This window comes from Chelon labrosus (genome assembly GCF_963514085.1).
Source record: "Chelon labrosus genome assembly, chromosome: 4".
Taxonomy (NCBI): domain Eukaryota; kingdom Metazoa; phylum Chordata; class Actinopteri; order Mugiliformes; family Mugilidae; genus Chelon; species Chelon labrosus.
The window spans coordinates 27,301,687-27,328,531 of NC_140340.1; the positions used below are offsets into that span (position 1 = coordinate 27,301,687).

Genomic DNA, 26,845 nt, shown 5'->3' on the forward strand with positions numbered 1-26,845 from the left:
TCCCAATGCTGCCTGTTACCAGACTCATATTTTGATTGAATTTAATCAGGCTACGTTTGTGTGCTTGTCAACGTGATTGGAATACAGAAGACATGGGTCCAGGTAGTATTTTAGGACACAGGACTGGTGCTTGGTGACTGTGAAAATAATGACTGAGCTGTGAGCAAGGTGCTCAGTGGGGATTTGGATGCCTCAGGGTACTGTAGGCCTACTTTTTACCTGCTTGAACCATAAATCTACTGATCCTCTCCAGATGGTGCAGAACACAGTTGCCGGGCTTTTGAACACAGCAGGTTTTAGAGAAAATTTTACTTATTACCTTTGAGGCAAAACTAACCTGTCTCCTAGCTAAATCTCTGACCTCTTAGTGCTGTAGAGCATAGATTCTCAACCGGGGGTCCACGGACCCCTAGTGGTCCATGGTGTAATTGCAAGGGGTCCGTGAAAACAAAATATCTTTTAAAAAAGATCCTATGACATTTATAGAAATAGCATTATTTTATTCAAATGTGACTGAGACACAACTGAAAGCTCATATTTGCCTCAAAGAGTGAATAAATTATATAATGCAATTTAAAATGCAGTTTCTGCTGTTTCTATCAAATTGCAGCGCTACCCCCAGATCGGGTGGGGGTTGCTCAGGGTCGATCAAAAATATGCAGGGGGTCCAGGACCCAAAAAAGGTTGAGAACTACTGCTGTAGAGCATAGTTTGAGATTCTAAGGCAGACAAGTCCTTTATCTGTTGAAGGGGCCTGGCAGTAAACCGAAAGAAAACCAACATTCTCACTCGGGGCCCTGTAGGCTCTGAAACAATCTGCTTGAGGAGATTAGCCACCTTTAATTCCCTGTTAAAAACGCCTTCATCAAACACGCTGACCAGACAGACCACCTCCAAATGTGACCAGTGATCGGATCTCTCAGATGAGATCTCAGTGTGACCCGGGGGTGTTCACACCTGTCTTTTCCTTGATCTCGGATCCTGATCGAATCTTAATGCAAGGTCTGAACACCCCACACCAGATTCATTTGGTTTAGACTGCCTATGTTCAGTAAGATTGGTTTGGACACTTAATGGAACAATTAATGGAACAATAAAGCGACATCTCTCTGGTTTTCAAAAACAAAATAGGAGAGGAGAAGAGGAGGGGAAATCTTTATTAGTCTTATTATTTTTGCATACTGGATATTCCAGTTTGTGTTGACTGAGAACACATTGTGGAATTGCGACCACAAAGCATCACAATGGACTTGTATGTGAAATATGAAACATAACCAGTTGGTGCAGAAGCAGCCAGTTGAATTGAATTAAAACTATTCCATTGGGTTTATATTTGTAAATCTGACTCTGAAATAGTTAGTGGCTCACCACCCACAAACCCCACTGCATGTCACTGGTACTGTTGTTGTTTTTTTTCAAGTTAACCCTGCCATGCCAGTAAATCCTTACTAAAGCGGTATTATCAAATGTAAGCATTGATATTACCATATTGATCATATTTATCATTTTCTCTTCTCAGCATGAGGACCAAATATTGGGTATCTGGATGCAGAACGAGACTGTGTACTATGTCTTTAAGACGTAACTCGGGCGTCACCCTCAGTGACATAATCGACCAATCGCGTCGACTTCTGTTCAATCTTTGTTCTGCTCGGCTTGGTGCTGTCCATTGATCTCATTTTCTCCTGTCATCTTCCGACCACTTCACGGACATGGCGCAGGCGTTTGTTCAGGCGAAAATCAAAGGCGACAAAGTGGTGCTGTTCTCCAAGCCCACGTGTTCGTTCTGTATCACGGCCCAGCAGGTTTTGTCCAAATACAAGTTCAAACCGGGACATTTCGAGTGCATTGATATAAGTGGACGCAGCGACATGGGAAGCTTACAAGACTATTTCCTGGAGCTCACCGGGGCTCGTACGGTAAACACGGAGCTGCCTAGTCACGGTTTTCTTTCTCACTTTCACTTTAAACACAGTGGAGACACGATGTTTAGGAATGTTTATGGTCAAGCTATGTTAACTCTAAATCAATTTTAACCTCTAAGCTGTGATACATCACACGCTGACGTTTTATAATCTTATTTTTTTTTTTTTTAATTCACGTCTAAAACAACATGTAGCCATGCTAAAGTGTGAGGTTATATATCTCTACGTTATCATATGTTGTAGTTTAATAAATACTTAATTAAGCTTTTCATTAAAGATTAAGTATTTCATGAAACATTTTCATTATTTATATAGCTAGTCATGAAGTCATTGTGACCCGCCCGAGAAGAGGAACCAGCCCCGCCTGTGATTTGTTTAGAAATAAAACAATAAAAATAGCAGTGTTTTACTCATTTTTAACACTGTTACAACAGTGTTATTCTAAACAGTAAAAAAAATTATATTAATAATTCAGTTCCAAAAACTGATCAAAACTATTCTGTTTTGATCTGCCACTCTTGTTTCAGATTCAGTCCCATTCATTTTGTTTGCAAGAAGAACCCCACAGAAGTAATCACTGAAGCTGTCAAATGAATGAGAAGTATAATAGAAACTGTAGTGAAATCTGTGGCTGTTCTGCTTTCTCTAACTGACTCTGTGGATTGATTCACACTGAACCAGGAAAAGGAACCCAAAGAAACATGAGACGACTAAAGAAAATAAAGGCGTGCAATAAATGACAGTCATGGACTTTCCTACAGTCACCTGACCTCAGCCTCAGTCAGTATTTAAGGAGACAGTTAAGACAGAGAAAGACACACAGAGCTCTTTGGAGCGTATACAAATACAAGTACGCTTTCTTGTATTTTCAGACATTCAGACCCCACTGTGTTTAACTGTATATTGCTTTGTGTTATAGTAACATGCCCATAGCATTAAATACATGTGAAATAAAAATACTGACCATAATCTCCCTATATACCTGCATAAGGCATTGGTATAAATACTGAAGCAAAACCTCTGATTTTTATTTATTTAACTATCGGCATGAGATTGAAATCAGAGATTGAATATTTACCAGTTGTGTCCCTGCTTTTTCTTGCATCAAACGTAGGTCCCGCGTGTGTTCATCGGCGAGGAATGTATCGGAGGTGGCAGTGACGTGGCCGCGCTGCATAAGAACGGCAAACTGGAGGGCATGCTGCAGTCCATTGGCGCCCTGCAGTGATGTGCTCCAGACTTCCAGGTACAGGATGCTGCACGCATACGCTCAAGCTTACAAAGTTAGAAACTGACCGTCGGGCTGCGGGGAGGGAAAGGAGACGGGGTCGGCGTTGCTCCTCAGGAGTTTGACATTAAGAGCTTAAATTGGCAGCAGTGAGTTCTTAAGAGTGCAGAAATAAACTAATGAAAGGGAACCAGATATCGGACGTGCTCAAACAGAAATGAGGAAATCTGATGAAAATGTTGTACAAATGAAATCAAAAGACATCTGAATAAATGACGGAAAGTTCTCCCCAGTTCGGTAAGGGGTTTAACGAGTATTAAGAATCATGTTAATCACAGGCTTTGTCTCTAAACCTAAACAAACACCTGAGCTTGACTTTGGAGTGACATGTCAGATGGCCACCACCCGCCACCATCATCTAGGAAAACATAAACACCTCATTAAAACGCTGATTGTCCTTCTAATTTGTTACCCACCTGTAAATAAAAGAGACAACAGAAGAAACGACGACTTGTGCCTAGAAACAGCAGAGTGGAGACATTGATGGAGTCGGCAGTGTTCCTTCTAAAACATGTCTTTATTTAAATTCAGACGCCATGTTATCTACAGTCCACAGTCCAGTGGAGCCAAACGTGTCTCCACACGCTGGGTGTGGACGCGGCACTGGGAACACTGCATTTCACAGTCCAAAGTTTCACCTGTTATTTACAAATTTTATTAATAGACTGGGAATTATCTGAGGATTTCTGGCCAGACACCAACTATCACCTGTCAGCATTTGACTGCTGTAGCTTGCCTGTACTGTAAACACAATCCTCTGCTACATTTCTACTAAAATACTGCCAAGTGCAGCTACATGACTATTATAGCGTGACAGCGATCCGCAAGTAAAAGGAAGTAGCTGCAAAATGTCACTATTGGTCTATTTCTCTGTCATTTCATTGAAGGTTTATGATGCATTGTTTACTGTTTTCTTTTAAATCAGGAATTTCTTACACTCTCCAACTAAATAGCAGTGAAACATTAGACTGTAAAGTAGTGCAACCCTGTTGTCTCTACTCCAAATGTAAAAAAAAAATAAAAATCATAAATGTCTACGCACAGTATAGTTTACAAAAATAATTGCAGCACCAATAAATCATAATCCCATTATGATTAAAAATAACCTCTCAAATATAAAATAAAGGATCAAATAAATATTTTGTATCCACCCAGAGGCATTGAGGTTTTTACTGTACTAACGTCATGATATGGTGTTTTCTCCTGCATCTTTATACCGCTTCTGTAAATGCTACAGAGACAGATCATCATTATTTCATTATTGCAAACAGTTGTGGACTAATTTCAACAGGATGTCATATTAACGTCCAGCTCAACAGCTTTTGTACATTTTTTTGTTTTGTTTTGTTTTTTTTTATTTGGTGTACAGCGCACTTCATTTTGTTACAGCCTAGTTTAGTCTGCCTTTGTTTTTTTTTCTCAATGGATGTGAGGTGACCACATTTGACACAGACTACAATCAAAATGTATCCCCTCCTGCATGTTAATAAAAATAGTCTGGATATAAGACTTTGAATAATGCGACAGGATCTCATGAAAGAATTGTAATTAAATTGGTCCTGCTCATATGCCGAACTGAGTTCCCCGTATATTACACATGAAAATGACTGTGACAGTGCTACCAGCAGCATTACTAGCTGTTCTTACCTCACTCACCCACTGAGAGGTTAGAGGCCCAAGATTAAGAAATGCAGCGTGTGCACATATTCACACTCTTTTGACCCAGCAGGACACGGATGCGACATGAGCCGTCATGGGTTTAAGTAACGACGGAGCAGTCCTCTGTCCAGTAGATACACAACATCGTCTTCTTCCTCTTTTTTCAACTTTCACGTCACGTTACCCGTTAGTTTGAAGCAGTCCGCACGTGATCCTGCTCTGTTTTCTGACAGATGATTTGATGATGGAGGCATTTTGTGTCACTGTTCATGTTTGAAATTCACTAGTTTGCACCAGCCAGTAAAAACATAATCTTTCACAGAGCCAGCTGGCCAGACAGTCATTTTCATTTTAGGATTTGGGGATCGGTCATTTTGCAATGGCCGTAATGAAATAGTCATTATGTAAAGAATGCACCAGTCCTTGGGGGAGAAGAGGCGAGTCGCAGCGGTCTTTGTCACTGCTTGGCGATTAGTTCAGGAGTCTTAGAACTTTTTTTCTCCGTGACATTGTCCCTCAGAGTCAGTCCGTCACCAGCAGCATCAACAAAATAAATGATTTCTTCTGTTTCCTCACATGCTGATGACCACTCTCACCCTTCTTTTCTCCTCCCATTTTCCACAGGGATACGGCGTCCACTTGTGGTCACATGACTATGCAACGAGACTTGCGTAGTTTGCGTCGTCTCTGCTGGTACTCGCTGAGCTCCTGCAGGTAGCCTCTGGAAGGCCAGCGTAGCCTCTCCACCTGCTCGCGCTCCTCGTCTGGAACACACACAAAGATATATCTGCTGCAAATGCAACTTTGTGATGTTACTTTGCTTGGCATGTACTCAAATATACACGTATAGTAATAACTCCTTCCCTTGTTGCCATGAACACGACAAACAAAGCTGAAATATCTGATAATATTTCCGCCAGCTTGTTTGCAGCCTTCTCCTTCTGCCTTCAGTATCCGTCCAGTAACTTTAAATGAGGCTTTTGTGTATGACTTGTGATGACAATAAAATGTGCTACTGCTACGCAATGTTGCTGTTAATATTTGCAATTTGTCTTCGTGTGCTTTTATGTGGCCTCTGAAATGCACAAGAGGCACAAGCATAATGCTATAGTATCAAGAATACTATAAGGAGGCATCATTCTGAGGAGCTGGCAATGCATTACAGTCTAATATACATTAATACTGCCATATTGTGCTGTATGGGAGTATAGCATAAAATACTGAGGCTTTCACAGGTGTCCAAGATCATACTCAAATATCAAATGATGAATATCAAATTGATAAGTATGGTTTAACTTCAATTTACCACTAACTGCTGGGCACCTTGATACCACCTCATGTATTTGATCACATGTTCAGTATTTCTGTCACAGCTCTTAAAGGTCCAGTGTGTAGGATTTAAAGGGATCTATTGGCAGAAACCGAATATATTTTTTCTAATTATGTATTAATTAGTGTATAATCACCTGTAAACAACAATTGTTGAATTTTGATTAGCTCGAGTGAACCCTTCACATCTTCACGGAGGAGACGTCCCGGAACAGATAAACCAAACACTAATTCTAGAGTGAACCTGTCAGGCAGTTTTTTTCCTACGTGCTTGGAAATGGAGGGATATTCAGTTGGTTGCAGTCTTCAACCTCAGCCCTAGACACCACTCAGTTCTAGACACTGGACCTTTAGCTTTTTTCTCAAGCTTTCCCAAACTTAAAATCATCCATAATGCTTTAATATCACTCTGCACATCTACAATCCATTATTATAAGGCATATTTAATGTTGTCCCTTATTTAAAAGTTCACACTGACCTGAGAGCTCCAGGAAGTCAGGTTTGTGACTGAAGATCAGGTAGTTGTTGGCGATGAAGTGGAGGAGCCAGACATACAGCTGCTCCGCATTGTGGCACTGGGAATCAATAGAAACACAGAAGCTCTGTGAAATGACAGTTTCTTTTCTACAGCTTATCAGGCCCTAATGCAACTGCTCGTCAAAAGATTTAAGCTTCCACCAACAAACATTGCAACAAGACAGCTTTCATTAATACACAGCTTTTTGATGGCAGGAGGAGATATTATAATGAAGAAGCGATCGCTTTACATAGACAAGCTGTCTCCTGCTGATCAGATCTCAGTTTGTCTCCCTTGCCCTTGTTTGAATCCACACATGGTCACTGACCTTTGCTCGGCGGAGTAGTCGGATCACGCTGATGCCCGTCGATGACAGCTCTCTACTGGGCATGCTCTGAAGGTAAGCGCACACGCAGACCTCACACAGATGTTGGAGCCGTTTCACCTGGTACATCTCGGCACAAACCAGCACGGCCATGGCCTGCAGCACGCTGGCTGGACACACAAACACACAAAGCACTGTCTGATACACTACACCTTTAATAAAAAGAAGAAGAAAGTATTTTTATGAAATATCGGTCCATTAATTGTTCTATTCCCTCACGCTTCAGTAATAAAAACATTGCTATATATTTTAAACACAGAATTCACTGCGGGGCGGCACAGTGGCGTGGTGGTTAGCACTAATGCCTCACAGCAAGAAGGTTCTGGGTTTAATCCATCAGCCAGCTGGGGCCTTTCTGTGTGGAATTTGCATGTTCTCCCTGTGTCTGTGTGGGCCCCCCCTCCATCATTTGTCAATTTATTCCAAGCTTTTTGTGCAGCTTACATTACCTCCTGTGTGCAATGCCAGAGGAGTTTATAAAAATTTCTATGCATTTAATTGGACTCTTAATCACATATCACACATTATCATCAGATGGGCTGAATCTCAGCTGCCTATTATTTAAGAAAAGATACCAATCACATTAAATAGAAATAATCATCCATTGCCCGTTCTGTGCTGTCAAATTACATCCCTACGTTCAGCAAGTATTGTCAATCCCATTGTCAAAACGTCAAATGAAATTACCCCTGATACGAGATGATTTATGCCAAACACCCCCCTCAGCATCCTTTTCTCTCTTGTCTACACACTGATTCTCTGCATGCATCCCTGGCAGGCTGCTGCACTGTCAGCTGAGCAGCAGCAGCACAGAGGGTGTGATCTATGTGACTGCACAGCCACACAAATGAGCATGAGGAATGTATTTCGTCACATGCACAGTATACATTATTTATCTGAATGAAGCGCTCTGATAGCACCCCCTTCTTTGATTTCACGCCCTCCATTTCTGCTGCTAGTGGTGGAATTACCTTGGTTTGACCTTGAGTGCTGAGCGCTTACATAACAGCGCAGCGGCTGCAGCCTCTGAAGCCGTTTCGTGGCTTTAATTTCCTGTTCCCGTGACTCAACCTGGAGGGATATCTCCGGAAACAGCTTGCTTATCCTACCTGTACCTAAGCTGGATCTTAAGGACTGCTTGTTTTTATCATTTCTTCATCAAAAAAGAGGCAAGAGATCTCTTTGCCAAAAAAAATAATGGGACTGCCAGCTGCGGAGAGCTGCTTATTCAGAACTGATTGTTCTGAAGATTCGCATTGTCTGTCGGGCAGCTTTGTTGTATAATGCTGCAAAAGATACACAGGCGCTTAACACACTACTGCAAAAGCCTGTCATTCAAAGCTACATTCAGCGGTCTCTTAACCAACAAACAATATTTTTAAATAATCTGCCCATCTTCTTTCTCCTACAGGTTAACCCAAACCTGTGAGCAAAGACTTTCAGGGTAAACACACAGCAAACCCAGGTCTCTCTGGCAACAGTAAAACCTCCTTCTAAATGTTTAACTTCTTTGAATCACTGCCAGAATACTGAATGTAATCCTGAACAACTGATAAACCAAAGCAACCAACAGAGGGTCTGAAAGCAACAACAAAGACACGGAACGTTTTCAAGTGAAATCAACAGTAATGGCAAAGCACTGACAATACGGGGAGACCGTTCTAAAAATACAGTGTAATGCCACTTTAAGGTAATAGAAGCACCCCATATGTACAGTAACTGAGTGAATGATCGCTGGCGTCAGAGAGAATTATCAGCAGGTAGCACACAGTGTGTCAGATAGTGACAGAGGAGTACAACAACAACAACACGTCTGGGGCCGTGATATGACACCACTAAAAGCAGACGAAGCTGCTATGCCATGGGCTGATCTTGTCATCTCTAAATCTAATTTAATTTTAAGCTCTGTGCTGTTCTCTGAGCGCCTCTTGAGAGTGACACTGGCAGCGCGTGGCAGTCACCAGATGGCTGACGGGGCTTTTTCATCCGCGCTTTTGTTTTAGACATCAAACGTCACTCATGCACCTCTCAGATGTGTTTACTGATATTTCCACATGAAAATGATAAAGCAAGGGAAACTCCATCCACTTTATTGTATACAGAGCGGCAGAGGTCACAGTAATACTTAGTTTAGCAGACAGCTGGTTGTGTAGTGAACTCACCAGGACAGCAGGAGTCAGTGTAGAGGTACTCCAAGAAAGACAGGAAAGTGTCTGAGGAGACGCCATGGATGGGCACCACTCGACTCCGAGCCTCTGCATATTTCCCACTGAACATGGCTGCCATGACATCACAGCGGGCTACCAGCACTGCCCGGTGAGCTGGTAATACACTCCCTAAGTCACACACATAAAATTAACAACTGGACTTCTAACTTCAGAAAAGCACCTGGAGAATTCCCATCGAGTGAATTTACAGTGTTTACAGAGAGTACGAGCACTTCATAATGAAAGTATTCTTGGTCGTAACAGGTGGTAACAGGATGCATTGTTGGAACTGGAAAAACTGAAAGAACACGAGCAGATTTTGAATGACTTTCACTTCAGTCAGACACTAGTGTGTTTCTTTTGCCTCATCAAACATTTAATTAGGCTTGTTAGGAGTAATGATCAGTCATTTAAATTAACAGGAAACAGATTATATAATCACTGTCCCTGAGCGCTATTAACAGTCAGTGACAGCTCCCCCACAACTGCAGCAGCAAGTTTGAATCAAAAAAAGAGAAGTGCACAAAATATACAATAACAAATGTTCTTTGTGACCTTCAAGAGTTTAACTTACGGCTTGGAGGTGCAAAGACTACAAAAGCTCACTGCACTGTAACACACTTTTTATGAGCTAAATATGGATAAGAGTGGCTATTGTTTCTATTCTTCAGTTTAATAGAGAAATGTTAAATGTAGCTTATGGCAGAGCCTTTGTCGAGATGAAACATTAATGGAGGCGGGCTCATCACTCAGACTGTTTTGTCTTATTTTGTCTGCAAACGGATGGCCAGGGCAGGGACTGAGATCATAATTCAATCCCGGCTAATAAAATGCGACCTTCCTCTGATGTGTGACGACGCAAGCATTTGTAAATGTGTGCATGTGTAACGGATGGGCATGAACCCACCTTGCACCATGAAAATGACATCAGAGTAAAGAGGAGAATTGAAGAGGTTGACAAGAGTCTGGGGGCCGAGCTGAGCTGCCCGTGCACTCGGTGTGTCCCTGGGGCCCTGTACACACACACACACACAAACAATCAGTGGCAAGGAAGTCAAAAGAATCAGACGCAGAGAGTTCCCATTCCTCTGCTGTGTATCAGGTACTTGTTACCAGCACAATTGACATTCTGTGTGTAGAAACCCCTCCCCTGTGGAATACAAATGACCTCTCTGCCAGTCTTGCTTAGCACTACCCAAACATACTAAAGCTGCAATGCCAAAAAGACATGACTGGAACAGAGTAACGCTGAGAACAGAAGGATAACCAGACGGTTGTCCAAACTGTCTGTTATCACATATTTTTGCTCATTTTCAGTTTTTTAATCAATGCACAAAACAAAACAATACAATACACTATTCTGCACTGCAAAGCAGGTGAACTTGACTGCTGTCCGTTTGTGCACACACACACACGAGTTTGTCAAGTCCACAAATGAGCGTTGTCAAAGCATCCCATTACCATTACATGACCTTTCTCAGTCAACTGAAGCACAAAGAGCTCCATATTCACGCAGTGCTGTTCTGCAGGGAGATTGTTCAACAAACACAGTCTTCAGGAGGAGGGGCTGCAGAACAGAAGTGAGCCCCTTCTGATATTTGTAAATCAATGGAACACCTATGGAAAGCTTTCAGCCGGCCTCACGGAGTGAGACGACCCGAAGGTGTTTGCAGAGGACAACATCAAATGATGACGGGACTCTCATCATGTTAAAGTAGCTTAGTCATCTTGGTATTCCCACAGTATCTGAGAGCTGATAACAAGCAGTGATTATGTAAATATGTTAATTATTACTGCACTGTTTCTAAAGGTCTTCCCACAGTAATTAAAGTGCTCCAACAACCAAAACATGTGTTTATACACTTAATAAGCTGTCACATTGTAGTTATTTAACCCATTTAATTAGGAAAGGCGGCATACTAATATCAGACACACCATGAGATATTACAGTCTTTTGTGATTGGATCGGATGTGATTTTGAAAACCTCACCTTGTCTCTGCCAATGAGGGATCGTACGCGCTCCATAAGCTGTGCCACCGCTAGCGAATTCTTCAGTTTCTCTTCCAGGGCCTCCTGGAGGTGCTCCCACTCCCACGCTCCTACGAAACATCCACAAACACACTGATTTTATGGATCCTCGCTGGTACAGTGTACAGGAACAAACAGGCAAACTCTTTTTTAGCTGGCACTGTGCTCTGACCACCCACATACCTTACACCCAACGCTCGGGCTTGTTTTCGCCCAAGCTGGACTGTTCTAAAATTTGTCTGTTTACATAATCTACGGTGGTTATGGGTGGGTCACCCAGGCCAGATTCCACAAATATCAGAAACAGTAAATAAAAGGCCATTATAAAAACACACAAGTCTGCCTCTGAATCAGCTGAATTCTGCCTGATATTTAACAGTTCTGGTCTGTAATTTTAAACATAAGAAAAATCTTTATTTACAGAGCATGTTTATGAACTCACATTATAAAGCACTCTACACCAGATGATAGATGGACAGATAACAGATAGAAAGGCATATTTATAATTCATCAATAGTTTTACTTTTAGGTAAAGTAAAACCTGATCACACTAAAGACACTGAACATTAATACAGGCTATACCTGAATGCTGTCACTGTCACTAACATGCTCACAATGACTGACATTGTAATGTTTAGTGTGTAATGTCCATAATACATATGATACTGTAATACAAAATGCAGCTGAGTGAGATGGCATTCTTGCTAGTTTTAAACGCCTACAAAAGTACTGGACAATGTGACATTCTGATTTTAATGATGCATAATAGTGATAAAACGTTATCCCTGACAGAATTGTTCAAAATTGAACAGCTGATGAGACATTAAACTAAAAAAACATGAATGTTAGCATTATGGTGGCAGTAGAGATAAACGCAGGCAATTACCAAAGTCCTTATGAGGTAACATTTGGGAACAATAACTGTGAAGATTTCATGGCATTCAACAGCTGCAGAAATATTTCAGCCTGGAGCTCCTGTAAGTGGACAACTGACAAACTGGGCAACAGAACTTGCAGTTGCCTGAGCTACGCTATTAAAAATGATTAAAATGATTAATAAAAACAGTAAACAAACAGGACAACAGATTTCCCATTGTGTCACATACTGCATTTTAACCTAAAAAAGGGTGTCACATATTAAGATTCAACAACTAGAGCTCTCGTGTATAAAGATAAACACGCAAACAACACACAGTCTTCATCCTGAATTTGGAGAAAGCATTCACACTTGGCACTCTCCTTCATAAATCCTCCACATGCCTGCAGTTTGATTGGGGTAACGCTCCCTGTCTCACAGGGACATGAGCAGAATGTCGAGGAAAGAGCGGAGCTGGAACGGGCAGGATTGAGCTCATCATTAGTTCATAATTATGGTGTTCGGGCTGATATAGGGATTACCTGAACACGCGGTGCAGAATAATGACACTACACCGCACAGACACCTCAAATGCAGGGTGAGAGATTAACTTCAGGAGCTGAGGTGATGCAGCCAGACACCGAAAAACAAAACACAATGCACTGGTAGAGAGCAAAATAAACTGAATATAGACAGCATGTATGCAAGAAGCAAAAGCTGCAAAACGATCATGTCTATATAAACTCGCAAGTTTCAGTGTTGATGTATTCTTTCTCACCTGCCTACACAGAGATGCACAAACACCACAAGTGCTGAGGGAACAATTTGTACCGAATTTGCTCAAGGTTTTCCTTAACTGTTTTTCATAACTGCTGAACTCCTGACTTTTAAATAACTGTAACCAAATGCCAGAGATCGCTGAAGCCGCTAGTTTGTTCAATTTAGTTGCAAGGGCACCAAATTACAATTAAATGATTTCCCCACAGTAAGATAAGAAAAAAAAAACTGGTCTGTCGTCTAAGAGGTGACCTCAGATAGGACCAGAGTGCTCACAAGCACACACACAGATTCATCTGTGTCACACTACATGTGCTAAACATGCACATGCAGACAATAGCAACCAAGTGACAAATTCGATAATTCAGCAGCACACTACACAAGGAGACACAGTCTCACAGTGTTAACATCACACAAGCAAAGTCATGGCCTCTTTGACTGTCCACTCACACAAAAAAAAAAAAAAAAACAGAGCGTGGAATAAAACAATGAGCGTGACGCTGTGTGATAGCTGCAACGTGGTATTGTTATGGAAATTAGCTCTGGTAAGCCAATAAAATTAGCTTCAACTGACGAACGCGAGGAACTGTAATCAAAGGATATTTGTTCTTGCTTATTGTGGACTCAAATGAACATCAAATACTGACTGCATAAATGTTTCTATGGGCAAAGACGGTGTTCATTCATATCTGATTAGACAATTCAAGAAAATACACATGCTGTATGAGAGGTCAGCTTCTTTAAACACACAATCAGACCCACCATGTCGAGGGTTAATATTAGTCATTTTTTTTCTTACACAAGACTTAGCACAGTCTCCCTGCAGTGTTTTATGAAAGCATGACGTGTTCCAGTCAGCACATGCACACATTTTCCTCTTTCTGCTGTTTTCTTCACACACATACGTGCCTAGCTCGTTACCGTCACGCCATCCTACGAATTTGCAGTAAAGCAGCACCTTTGTCTCTCCTCCGGCACCTGTCTCACCTTCATCTTTCTCTAGCTCTCAGTTCTCCCCTCTTTACTGCACCATCTTCCTTTTTCATACTACAGAAAACACACTCACTCAGGGACTTCTAAATGTGTGCAAGAAATAGTGCACGGCGCTCTCTCCATGTTGCAACTGCTGGCTTTCTAATTCTTATTCATGCAGTCACTCACAGAGAATCAGCCTAACCCTATAATCTTCTTCCCTTCTCTACTCACCCTTCGCCAGCACACATACCCTCTCAGCTGATGTGTTTGTGTGTCTACCTCTAGTGTTTCTGTGTTACACCATAAGTCCTTCTAACACACAGCAATAAATCAGATGTTAGTGTGGCGTTTTGCCATAAGGAGTTGTGCTGTGATATATTGCTGGCATGCACAAGCATGTGATCTAACATGCAGCAAGTGCACTACTGCAGACTCTTAGGCTGCATACTGCAATGATTTTCATTAAAGTCGCAGAGAATGTGACATGCCTATTTAACTAGGCTTCATGCATGACTGGAGAACATTTTTGTTGTGAGTGTCATGATTTACCACGTCTGCAAACGCTTCTGTGACAGCTCCATCATTTGCTGATGTAAACATGAAGCCCCTCTTAAAGGGTCAGATTCTTAGCCATCAAAATGATGGAAATTCGTTTTTTCAAAGGCAATGTACCAATCCGTCCTCAGTCATTTCCATAATGTTCAATAGAACTGAGCTGGGAGGAGACAAAAGGAAACACAAGTGGCCTGAGGCAGCCAAGTACAAACACGGGTTAAGAAAGCAGTGCGAGATCACACCATTACAAAATTTATGATCTCGTCCAGGATTAGAAGACTACAGTTGCTTACTACCGAGTGCTTTCAGTCGGACTGATTTCTGTCCCTCAGCGTAATGAAACATTGGACAAGACCCAATAGCGGGCAAACTGCCTTCTGCTGCCAGGGGACATTAATCATTACATCTAAATTATTAGAAAAAGAGTAACTGCTGTTGGGGAATGGAGTTCCCATACTGTGAAGTCCAGCTCCGTGAGCTGTATTTAAACTCCAGCTGTAATGTGCAGCATGAGTCTATATTAACAAAATCTAGGCTGAAACACTCAGACCGCTACATTTATTAAATATGTCAGGCAGTGGGATTTTAATGGTGCACATCATTTACCAGAAATCATATTGTGTGATGGGAGAGAAATTACTGAGCTTGCTTCGTCGAGAATTCTCTGGCTAAAGTATAAGCTACTGTTTTGGCGACACTTTTGTCTTTTCTGATTTCCCCTTTCTGTTTGGCACTTCCTGTACATCTGATCCTGCTGCCAGTTTGGGCAGCATTCTCTTGGTGAAATCGCAGGGTTTTAATCACTTACGATGTTATGCTCTTTGTTTCAGCCCTGTTGTCGCAATTTAGGTTGGTCCAGCTCTTAATATAGAAATAATTGATCAGCATTCACTAGCACTCATTTCTGATTAACTCAACTACAGAAGGGTTTTTACTTGACTGCTTTGAGGTGCAGGGTTCACAGCATCACCGCCACCACCGCCACCCTCCACGCCGACAATAAGATAAACATTCTTTACTTGCAAATTAAGCTTTGTAATTGACGTTTACTTGACGTTTGTATTGTCACTGTGAGCGTGTTTCAGTGTGCTCAAGGCACCAGCTTACTCACTTCTTAAATGAGCGAGAATAACTTCATTGCTTAACTGACACCATTAATCCACTAATTGAGAAAATAATTTGCATAATAAATTAATCTAAGGGCCATAACACTTTGCTCTTCTGCCAGTTCAACACGTAGAAGCTGCAACTGAGTGCATTACTGAGCGAGCCCTCTCTGACTGGCTGACTGGCTTAGCAAATTAGTACCCAAGAAAAGGAAGACATATTACATAAGTAAACAAAATGGCAAAGTTCCAAGGGCACACAGAGGAGGCTCTTCTCATTTTTATCTTCATCTCATCTGAACGTTCAAATACACAAAAGTTATTGCAACAACTTGATCATCTATAATGAATAAACTTTAGACCAACTGATCAGCATGAGGATCCAGCTCTGTAAGATAGTTTGTATGTCTCTTTAGCCTCCTAGGGTCCCAGATAATAGTAGCTCCTCTGGTTTCCCATTTTTGAATGGATGAATACAGACTTCAGCTACATGCAACCTTGAAGAGTTATTTCATTTCACAGAGGCACAGAACATATGTGCCCTCAGACACAGGTGATGTGAGACATTGCCAGTAGTTCTTTGATGTCAGCTTGGTGTGTCTTGGTCTTATATTGGCAGTGAAGTAAAGAGGTCTAACAGACATGACAGAAACGTCTGAAAAAGCATCAACTGTCAGATTCAAGACAGCAGATGTATCTTGTATCTGAGGTTTGTTTGACTGGTGTTTTTTACCTCTGTAAATGAACATGAGAGTCTCCCACAAGCACATACACAGGAGGGGGTCCTTCACCACCAGACGAGTGAGGCGTCCTGTAAGGTGTCCTTCTGATCGAGGCATGTCATCTATTATGCCCCCATCCCAGGTGGAAAGCAGCGAATGGGGACCTGCATCCCGCTCTCTGCAAACACACCGCGACTGTGGTCGTTCCCTGTCCAACCAGAGACAAACAAAATGCTTCACAGTTACGTTAAAGACGATTTTGCAGAAATAGCTGAGCTCCTGCAGGAGTTGGAGTAGCTTATTAACCAGTTAATATCTCTCCTACCTGGTCTTGGGCCCTAGAAGCAGCTGTCTGAAGTACGGGCTGGCAGCACAAAGCACCGCCGCGTGCGCCCATCCCAGTTCTTTCCCAGAATCCCCGGCGTAGAAGGCTACATCGGCAAACTGCACGCCACGCTCCAACAGCCACTGCATGTCCTGGGAGAAGCTGGACTCTTCCACTCTGATTGGGGGAAGACGAGCTGAACGGAGGAAGGGAATGAGGATTGGGAAATGAGAGATAATAATCTGCTGAAATTCCACTTGCCCCTAAATCAAAAACTAACAGAGAAACTCCACCATATTTGTTTTGTTCAAAGCCTCCCAGGGAGTAATACAGTTTTTTTTTTTTTTGCGTGTGTCCTCATTTTTCTTCAATCCACCTTGTCTATTTATACTAGTGATTTCTCCATTTTTTCAGCAATGGGTTTTGACAACTCAGCAAAGAGAAATGGGGTGTATTTGTGCCGGTGGAGAGTGGGGTTTGGACAGCAATAGTGTAGTGAAATGTATGTCATGCTGTGCCCTGCCTTTTGTTCAAATTAGAAAAAAACACTTCCAGATATGTTTGTCTTTGCATTAATAACAGTCCTGAAAAAATGCATGCTCAGGCTGCCGCACTGGATTCTACTGAAGTAACAAGGAAACTGCCACATCTTTCTGCTCTTAACTTTGAGGGACTGACACCAAACTTTGAGCTTTACTAGTTACGCTTTAAATCATCTTGGTGATAAAACCCCAAAATGAAAGCCTGTCCCAAAGCTCATTTTAAATAAGGTTAATGTTTGAAGAAAAGAAAAATCTTGAACTGACAATAGTTATAAATAAATGATCTGCAGTGAATGCGATGACAGTGAATACATTACAAAATGCAATGCAAAAAGAACAGGCTCGGGAGGGTAGTCTGAAACAGCAGAAATAGGCTCAGGAACGGTGAGGAATAAATGGGACACAGATGATTCATGTGTTCATAAACTGAGATTAATAAAAAGTGAAAAGGCACTGGGCAGTAGAGTGATGGAATGAGGGAGAGTGCTTCACAAATCATTGTCCTATTATATTCCTATTCATGCTCAACACACACTGCACCTCTGTGGACCTCATCTGCCTTTCAAAGGCTGCTAAGATTTGGCCGCGATAACTGTGCTGCTCCTGAATCAGCGCACGTCATATTTAATGTAAGCTACACCGAAAGCAGAGTTAAGTAGTGTTGGACAGGCACCAATAAATCCACCACTACTCTCGCCATTTTTGGCAGAACTTAAGGCTGTCAGTCTCTGCATTGGGTTTAAACACAAACAGCAGCAAAGTGGCCAGATCAATATTTAACACTGGTTTAACAGCGCGGCTTGTGTTAAATATCTTCAGCTGTTATGTGGAGCAAGAGATAGTATGAGTGTAGCTATGAATTCACCAGATCTTACAGAATAAAAGCACCAGACTACAGATAAAATCACGCCATCGGATATATTTGTGGCGTGGAAGCTGTGCCTCTATCCAAGCTAATTTTAACAATGTCATTTCAGATTCAGTGCACAGAAAGCTTTCCATTTGTGGCAACATAATTCTGTCAGCCAATTGCAGATTTAATCAGACTATCTTTTATCCGATTAGGACACTGTGCTGTAAAAAATGTAAACCATTAAGACTGAGGAGAAGCAACAGAGCACGGCTGTCAAGCTCTCCAGCTTGACTCGTTTCTTTTTAAGCTTTGCTACGATAATCAACTTCAGTTTTAAGCTGTTCGCTGCGTATAGATTTGTAATTCTGTGCGTTTCAGCCTCTTTTGAGCAGCATGGTCATTTATTGCCTCATAGTTAGTGGTTAAAACTAAATTACATCTTAAATACTTAGTTTTAAATTAACTGGTAACTTTTGTTGCTTGAAGTACTGATTGTTAATTGACCATTTGATCTCTAGTCTCTAGTCTCAGCTTCTCTGTCAGAATTCTTTGAATCTGCTTTCTGAATACCCAAGAAAACTAATATGGGCATTTGTGAAGTTCATCACAATTTCCATGACATTAATTATTCTAATATTCACCTTAGTAAATGGTAAATGGCCTTGCTTTTATATAGCGCTTTTCTACCTATTGGTACTCAAAGTGTTTTACAGTCACATCTACCCATTCGCTCACAACTAGGGGTTCAGTGTCTTGCTCAAGGACACTTCAGCATGTGGCACATCCCGGGGATCGAACCGCTAACCCTCTGGTTCGCGGACAACCCGCTCTACCTACTGTGCCACAGCCGCCCCACAGAACAGTACATTCACCTCCTCTTAAAAACAGGAACATAACACTCAGCTCCTCTTATAGCCATTTAACACTTAAATACATTAAAAGAATACTTTGTTTTAATCATATTTAGTGAATTACATAACATCTGAATAGTGTCTCTAGAGTCTTTATCTCCTCCGTCATGGGGACGCTTCATTATACAGATGACTTTTAACATATTAATCTAGATTTAAAAAAAAAAAAATCCCTTTTAAAAGACAGTAGATTTGTAAGGCCTGCAGCGGCCGGGACGTTGTGCGGCTGTGTCATTTCTCAGTCTCATCCCTGCAGAGCATAGTACAATGCACAAAAGTACACGCACATCACAAACTGCATCAGGCTTCGTACTGACAAGAGGGTTTGTCGAATCTTGTTAAGAAAATTTGGTTAAAGATCAGGTTAAAGAGTAAATCCTTCCACTGAGATTCCTCCGATCAAAGCACTAAACTCTGTTGTTGCAGCATCTTTAGCTGAACAGAGCTCGGGCGAAAATTGATTCAAATGTCATTGAATAAAAGTAGTCTACCGAGCTCTTTGTCTCTCTTCCTGTTTTCAGTTTAGAACAGAGAGTATTGATCCAGATAAAACCTTTGTGCTCAGCTCTTTTTATGGCGATGTAAGCTCAAGACAAAACAATCCAGTCAGAGTTCATTGAGCGTTCACTAAACACCGTGGAAAGAGCAATTTAAGGAAACTATAGTTACGTAATGATAATGAAACTGCTAATTAAAAATAAACAAATGAATAATCAAGCAGACATACAATAAGTGCAAGCCACCGCAATAAAGTCGGTATTTGTCATTAAATGAGACTATTCCCCTGACCTGGTTGTTCTAAGTGAGGTGGGCGAAGCTCATTCACTTTATTTCCTCGCCTCTTCTCTGGCCTCTCTTTGGCTTTGTGTTTCAGACACTGAATCATGAAGTACTCCAGCTGTACAATACAGAAATCACACATTAGTCCAAACCCAGAGTACAAAAATAGTAATGACACATCATCAGTCCTTTGCTGATTTCATATTGTACCTATCTAGATATGCAGAGTTAATCTGGTTTAACAGACATGAGCAGTGCTATGAAAAGTTGAAAATATGTTTACATGCTACTTGTTGTGATTCTTTTTTTTTTTTCTGCAGGAGATCCTGGGTGGAAAAACACACTCAGCATCAGGGATCATATGAACTTAAGAGCTTATTCAGGACTTGATCCTTTGATGGCTGTGTTGTGTCATAACTTACCACGCTGCCAAAGTAGCGACCCACAAAGACGTGGTTGAGAGAGGGCAGCTCCAGATAGGTGGCCCCCAGGTCCCGGGACAGCTGCAGACCTTCACTGTGAGGCACACAGCTGCTCCAGTCTGATGCACACAACGGACAAGTACAAGGAGGGCCTTCATCTGAACACAGAGGAGAATTCCACTGTATGAAGTAATGCATACTGTGTACACAGCGAAATCTGATTAAAGGTTTATGAGAACCTAATAACCTAATATGAATTGGACGGCTAATGCAGGCAATACAAAAGCCATGGTTAAATGAATAGGCTGCACTGCTATACAGTCAGTAGAAGGGACAACATGCCATTTACGCTTGTTAAAACATTCAAGTTGAAATCTCATTTAAAATTAAAAGCACAACATCCTCATACAAAACATGATCAATACCGTATATATTCAGGAAGTGGGACAAAACTTTGACACACTGACCTGCATAGCTCAAAATAAACTTAACAAAGCAACACCATATTATACTGTATAGGGAGATAAACACATATGTAAAGCAAGGACGCAGCAGGTGGGTCTGAGGAGCAAAGCAAATGTAGTGGTGGGTTAAAGTGTATTACCAGGGACTGTTGCTACAGTACGCGCTGGCTCCAAGAAGTCTCTGGATCCAATCGACTCCCATTCAAAAATCATTATGAAATACTGTGTCACCTATTTTTTTCCCCACCACCTAACACATCATGATGACGAAAGCCGAATTCACTTCTTTTGATGTGCGCGCTGCTGCTCCTTTTGAACATAACTGCATGATTAAAGGAATAGTTTGGTTTCTTTCAGTCATTTTACCCCGTGAATATCAGTGTTAATTCAAATCACAACTAACTATACAATTGTGGCAGTGGTAAACCAGAGATTTGCGAGACTTCAGATTTTATCAGTGGAGTCTTGTGGCTTTGAAGAGAGCATAGATCAATATAACGACTTCAGTTGTCCCTTGGAAAACGCTGCCTGACAGCGAGGTACAGCGGCGATAAAACACTTAAACGGATAATGATTGTTTTAGGTGGATAACTACATTTTGTTGACCCCAACCTAGGCAGTTCATTGCTTGGTTTCTGTGCCGGTACTCCTGTGTGTATCTTTGAAGTAGGGGGCCATGTCGACCATCATCTACTGTAGGTAATAGACTGGCTATGTTTAAGTGCTCATACAAGCCCACTTCAAAGAAACCAGACTATCCATTTGAGTAAATATAAGGTCTCAAAGAGAGGTATGTTTGAAGGTGTGCCAGACTTGATTAAGATGTCTGATCTGGTGTGATTGGCAAGCCACCCCTCGCTCCTCCCCGGCTTCTCTCTCTTATTCAAATATTGTTAATTCTGTCTGCAAAAGGAGAAACAAAAACAAGATGAAGCTAAAAGCCAATAAGTGCCATTACTGTGGCCGCACCATCTTTTGTACACAAGTCTATGTAAACACACTCTTCCCTCAGGTGAATGGAATTTGCATGATCCAGCATCAGTCTACTCCCAGTAGTTTAAAGCACGCTGTGTGCTTCTCTTTAAGCCTTGTACAACAGTACTTACAATAACACAGTCCAGAAAACATCACAACAACATGCTCAATCCACTACATTTCAAATGAACTGTAAAAAAACAATGGAAGACACATCTCTTGCCTCAAAACATGTTTTTCTTTTACAAAATTGCTATGTTGCTAACTCGATCTGAAGAGCAGAACACACAATACAACATTTTACAAACCAAATTAAAATAGAGAACAGATCTCACAAAACTGAACGTACAGTACAGACCAGATGCCACAGCCACATGTGGTTTTATGGTGAGGACTCGCCCTGCTTCCCGATTCCTCTGCTTTTTCTCTTGGAGACTGTGTAGACAGTCAGTAAAGATTTGAAAAAAGGAGAGTGTGCATTTGTACTTTTTCAGGTTTGTGAGGTACTGTTTCTATTTTGTTATGTTTTTTGCAGCAGTTTTTACATCTTAACTAAGTCCATGGGCGTGAAAAAAAATTATTACACAATTGAATATGAGCAGGATCATCTAAATGTGTAAAATCTGCAGTGACACGTGTACTAGGACGAGCTGCACTGTGGCGTGCGTGAATGGGGACCACTGAGACAGAATCAGAAAGAAAATTAGAGGGATTATCTTAAAGGAGAAAAAAGACTACAGAAAGACTGCACAAAGGGGGAGAGGGAAAGACAGAATGGGGGAGGCGTGGAGCTAAGTGCTGAGGCATCTGATAAATCATACTGCTAATAACCTACAGGCATGACACAGAGATGGAGCTCGGCTGAGTGTGTGTGTAACAGAGGGAAAATGAAGAGTGTGTGTGAGCGTCTGATGGGCAGTGACTTGGCGTACCAGTGGTATGTTTGTGCGTGTGTGCCCTTGGTAAATGAGCCTGTGCTCCTTCGTTCATCGCTGGTTTAATGGTTGCGTTAATGCACGTAAGGTAGCGCTCTCTGCCACAGCTGTGCCTTAGGTGGCCTAAAGTCGAGCAGCAGGAAGCGCTCAGCGCTCAGCCGTCATTCTCTGCAGTCATGAGGGGATAGCATGAAAATACTCACAGCAGCCACGAACAAAAACACACAACAAAGGCTCTGGTTTACAGCTACCCACTATCTCCTCTCCTCTTCCTCTTTCCAGTAAAGATTTGACTTCCACTGTGATCATTTTACAACAGTGCTCTGACAGGATCTCAAAATATGTTAGGCAGACACGCTAAGAATATAACCTGGAACATTTGATGGGCTTGTTTACAGATTCTGGATTCAACAGAGGTCAGTGTATCTGTAAAAAAACATGCAGACTCACTGAGCTGCTAACAAATTGTACATGTATGATAATATGCGTTAAGAGCTATTCCCACTTAAGGGACATACCACTGTTGCTGTGTACTCTTGAGACATGACAATTAACTCTTATAAGGTTTGTTATGGGCAAAGACTTGTGTGTTTTCTGCAGGGAATCATGTGAGCTGACAGCCTGAAGGCAGCCAAGAGGAGATTTAATCATGAGCATCCTCCCCATTGCAGGGAGGGCACGTTAGAGGACACAAGACTCAGACAGTGAGCCCACTCGGCCATAAGAAGAATATGATATTGCCCCACAACCAAAATAAACAACTGAGGCAAGAACAGTAAAATGAACCTAAAATAATATAAGATATCAAGAAGACTGGCTGATATACCCTTTTGTTTTTGGTTCCTGTCTCCGTTCACATACAACAATGGTTTGTTGGCGCAACCATGAGTTGGCGAGGCGCTGCTGGCAAAACTAAATTCACTCCGGCTCTAGAAAAAACACAAACAAAAGCGTCCTCACCATTCAGCCGCGCTCCAACAGCCACAAGGATGACAGGTACACCCCAGTGCCTCAGGAGCGGGCGGAGTCTCGGGGCATAGCCGTTCCTGACCTGCTGGAAGGCCAGCTTATCTGTGACTGAATATTTAATGACCAGGATGTCCGCCTGCTCGAGAACTTTCCGCACGCTGGCCCAGTCGCTGTCTAACAAGTCCTGGAAAGGTAAGAAAAGGATGACAACTATAAACAGAGGGAGGTCAGAGAAGGACAGACACATGCAATAAACAGAGTTGTCAGCATACCAAATCATTGCCATGAATAGCTCAGATGACCCTTCCCTTCTCTATTATAAATACCTCAGTGTGGCTGCATGCCTTTTGGGACTTTACCCCTAAGGACCCGCGAGAGGCTAGCTGCTCTAAACTAACCTGATTCAACTCATTAGGCAGCAAAAAAATAACACTTTAAAAAGCTCTGAGCAATTTGAATAAAAAGGGACAAAGAGACAGAGAATTAGACTGACAGACTCTCCCCAGCAACACCCCTGACAGGGTTCGACAGCCCTATAATAGGCCGCATGCAAAATCACAACAGCGCTTTCATTTCAAATTCATATGCTATTAGGAACAAAAAGTTCTTTCATCTGTGATTTTTTTTGTGTGCAGTGTATGTGAATATAGCGTCCTCCTAAGAATAGAGACATTTTTATAAAGCCTGCAATCAGTGCTGGAAGGCAAGTGCCCTTGGAATTTGAAGTGCTGTCTTCCTAGAAGCTGAAGCGGATTGTAAACAACCTATCAGTGAAGTGATGCACAATGACAATGATCTCCAAATGACACCACTTTTATGTGACATGTTTTTCCAGCAAGGCCTGATGACTTTTTGGCACCACACAAGCTGAGATGGAGATGCAGGTGTAGTCATAACAGCACCTACAATGTTGCATGCTAAAATGCGCATAGGAACGCGAGCCACAGCCGTGATTAAACTACTGAACCTTGCAGGTTTCCTCTCTCAGTCTGCACACACAGACACACCGCCCGTCTCTTACCCAGCTGGGACAATCCCGAACCACTACAGTGACATCTCCAAACACACGTGAGGTGTACTCCATGAAGGCCGGGTTGTGCAGGCTGCTCTCCAGGTCACAGGGTCCCACCAGAGCTCCGTGACCCAGGTAGCTCCACAGCAAGCCTCCCTGCAGCTGCCCTTGGCCCATGATCTCCTCCCCGGGCCCCACTCCTCCGGGGCACTCGCTGCCCAGAGCCACGATGTGGATGGACCTGCAAGCCAGACAACTGGTGGTTGAAAGTGAATGGAGGCATCACACAGGTAGATGTGATCCAACTGGAGGGGAGACACCTCTCTTTGCACTGGCTCTTATTATTAATGTTTATCACGGAGGCAGTGCATCACTGCTGACTGAAAAGAACCACACTAAGGCCTTTATACCTGACCTGAATGGGTATATGATTAAATAAATCAATTAGAGGATTATTTTCGGTGAGCTATATGTGCATGTATGAATTTATATTTATATATATATATATATATAAACTGACAAAAATAAATAAAGCATGCAAACAGGAGCCCCCGCGTCCTCGCATCTCTTAATGAGTTGCAGCTTCAGAGGAACTTACATTGTTGTCACCGCGGTTTCGTTCGGCTGCTCTACGCTATGGAGCCCGTTCCCAACACGGTGCGCTTCCACGCCAGTCTGCAGTGAGGCTCGCTTTTCCGCAATGAGCCGCGGCTCCGCTCCGTCGTTAATCCCTCTCATCCGCGGCTGGCCCCCCGGGAGCCCGGCTGCAGGGGAGTTTCGCATTCACTCGCATTTTCCCATCTCAGTCGTTATTCATTCACAAAAAGAAAAACCGGTAAAAAAAAAAAAAAAAAAAAAAAAGCGGAGCCCGATACCGTCCCGAACCGACCGCAGAGGCGCACCGGACAGCCCAACCGGCGGAGAGCAGCGGAGTGTGTGTACAGAGCAGCGCCCATGGGCAGCCAATGCGCTAACAGACAAACAAGTTGTCAGACGGGAGGGGGACGCAATTAGCGGCGGAGAGGTGAGGGGCAGCTTCTCGCCTCGGCGTCCAAGAGCGGATGAATGACGTCGGTGGATGAAACAAAGTGTCACCGGTAAAGAACAAGTGGAGAGAGAGAGAGAGAGAGAGAGAGAGAGAGAGAGAGAGAGCAAAGGACTGAACCGTGAGTGGTCGCGCCTGACTCAGCAACACGCACGAAGGCTTACACGCGTCGAAGCGATCGCGCGCCAGCACACGCACACACTGACACTCTCACTCACTACAGGACCGCGCTGTGGCACGTGCAGGGCATGCCAGTTGTTTTGTTCACGCAGACATACCCTCCCTCCTTCTCCCTGTTATCTTTTTTAAAAGCTGGACGTGTTCTCTCCAGAAAGAAAAGCAGCGCGGCTCAGGCGCGCCATTAACTTTCAAACTCCACCATACACACACACACACACACACGCACTAATAGCTAAGAGGTAGGCAGCACGAGGCGCAGTGTTAACGATAATGACAGCCATACTGAGCACGTGCTAGGCTAATTGCTGATGCGGCAAGAAAACGCTTAAGCTGGCTTTAGGGGTGTTTTGTTGTGGATAAAATGTAAAAAATGAGATCCGCTTGTTCCCCCTGACCAAACTCCAGGGTTTATTCAGGAGGAGGAACAGCCCTAAAGACTTAATCATGGCTTCTCCTGTCATCATCCACAGCCATGATGAAATATGCATAAAACCAGGCCTTGAGTTCAAAGGGACTTCCACCCTGTACATCCACTCTGCTCACATGCTGTTACTCCCCCTGCTTTACCTCCACAAACAGCCTTCCACTTGACATACTGCAAATGACTGCGCGCAGATAATGGACCCTATGTGTCAAGATTCCCAGTCTGACTACATAATCGCGTTTTCATATTTAACACGTAGTAACTTTGCAGGTCCCTCAACCCTCAACCGAGCCTCACTAGGTCAAGGCCTCCAGCCAGCGCTGAGAGAAAAGAGCATCATCGTTCACGCACAGAGGAACATCATGCCCCAAAGCCTTTGTGATCTCAACCCATGGCATTTGCTGTTCCTTGGCCGTGCCACAGTTTTAGCCCGTGCAGTGCAGATACAGAGAAATGGCTGTCTTGACTCTTTACATCAAATGGTTAAGATACAATATAACTCAATTCTTTTGTGTTGGCTGTATTTTTCACAGAAACCACATTAGTAATGAAACTATAAGACAGATGTGTTAAAGACAGTAAAATGAAACTGTTTAAATTCACCATACCATTAATGATTATAATAACAAAATTGTGTCTATTTCCCCCGGCTTGGACATTCTTTATGGTTTCTGGAGT

General features: G+C 42.5%; 2 protein-coding genes across 2 annotated transcripts; one reads left to right on the forward strand and one right to left on the reverse strand.

The window, feature by feature from the left end:
* The first annotated feature begins 1,654 nt into the window (after window positions 1–1,654).
* glrx (glutaredoxin (thioltransferase)) lies at window positions 1,655–5,893 on the forward strand. The gene is made up of 3 exons (XM_084542325.1): window positions 1,655–1,919; window positions 3,040–3,171; window positions 5,497–5,893. The coding sequence occupies exons 1-2, from the start codon at window positions 1,713–1,715 to the stop codon at window positions 3,151–3,153; spliced, it is 321 nt and encodes a 106-aa protein (XP_084398451.1). The 5' UTR covers window positions 1,655–1,712; the 3' UTR covers window positions 3,154–3,171; window positions 5,497–5,893.
* On the reverse strand, window positions 5,501–25,549 carry rhobtb3 (Rho related BTB domain containing 3). The gene is made up of 13 exons (XM_084542324.1): window positions 25,117–25,549; window positions 24,528–24,759; window positions 23,498–23,690; window positions 20,164–20,321; window positions 19,751–19,859; window positions 16,656–16,851; window positions 16,342–16,538; window positions 11,301–11,410; window positions 10,218–10,323; window positions 9,266–9,439; window positions 7,047–7,213; window positions 6,680–6,776; window positions 5,501–5,636 (listed from the first exon to the last, which is right to left on the reverse strand). Exons 1-13 carry the CDS (start codon window positions 25,299–25,301, stop codon window positions 5,518–5,520), a joined length of 2,043 nt encoding a protein of 680 aa, XP_084398450.1. The 5' UTR covers window positions 25,302–25,549; the 3' UTR covers window positions 5,501–5,517.
* Between the last annotated feature and the right edge of the window lie 1,296 nt (window positions 25,550–26,845).

Coding starts and splice junctions, on each gene's coding strand:
- glrx (XM_084542325.1), top strand. CDS start 1,713: ATGGCGCAGGCGTTTGTTCAGGCGAAAATCAAAGGCGACAAAGTGGTG. Junction 1,920..3,039: donor AGCTCACCGGGGCTCGTACG/GTAAACACGGAG, acceptor CATCAAACGTAG/GTCCCGCGTGTGTTCATCGG.
- rhobtb3 (XM_084542324.1), bottom strand. CDS start 25,301: ATGCGAAACTCCCCTGCAGCCGGGCTCCCGGGGGGCCAGCCGCGGATG. Junction 24,760..25,116: donor GAAACCGCGGTGACAACAAT/GTAAGTTCCTCT, acceptor TCTGGCTTGCAG/GTCCATCCACATCGTGGCTC. Junction 11,411..16,341: donor TCTCATGTTCATTTACAGAG/GTAAAAAACACC, acceptor GATGTTTCGTAG/GAGCGTGGGAGTGGGAGCAC.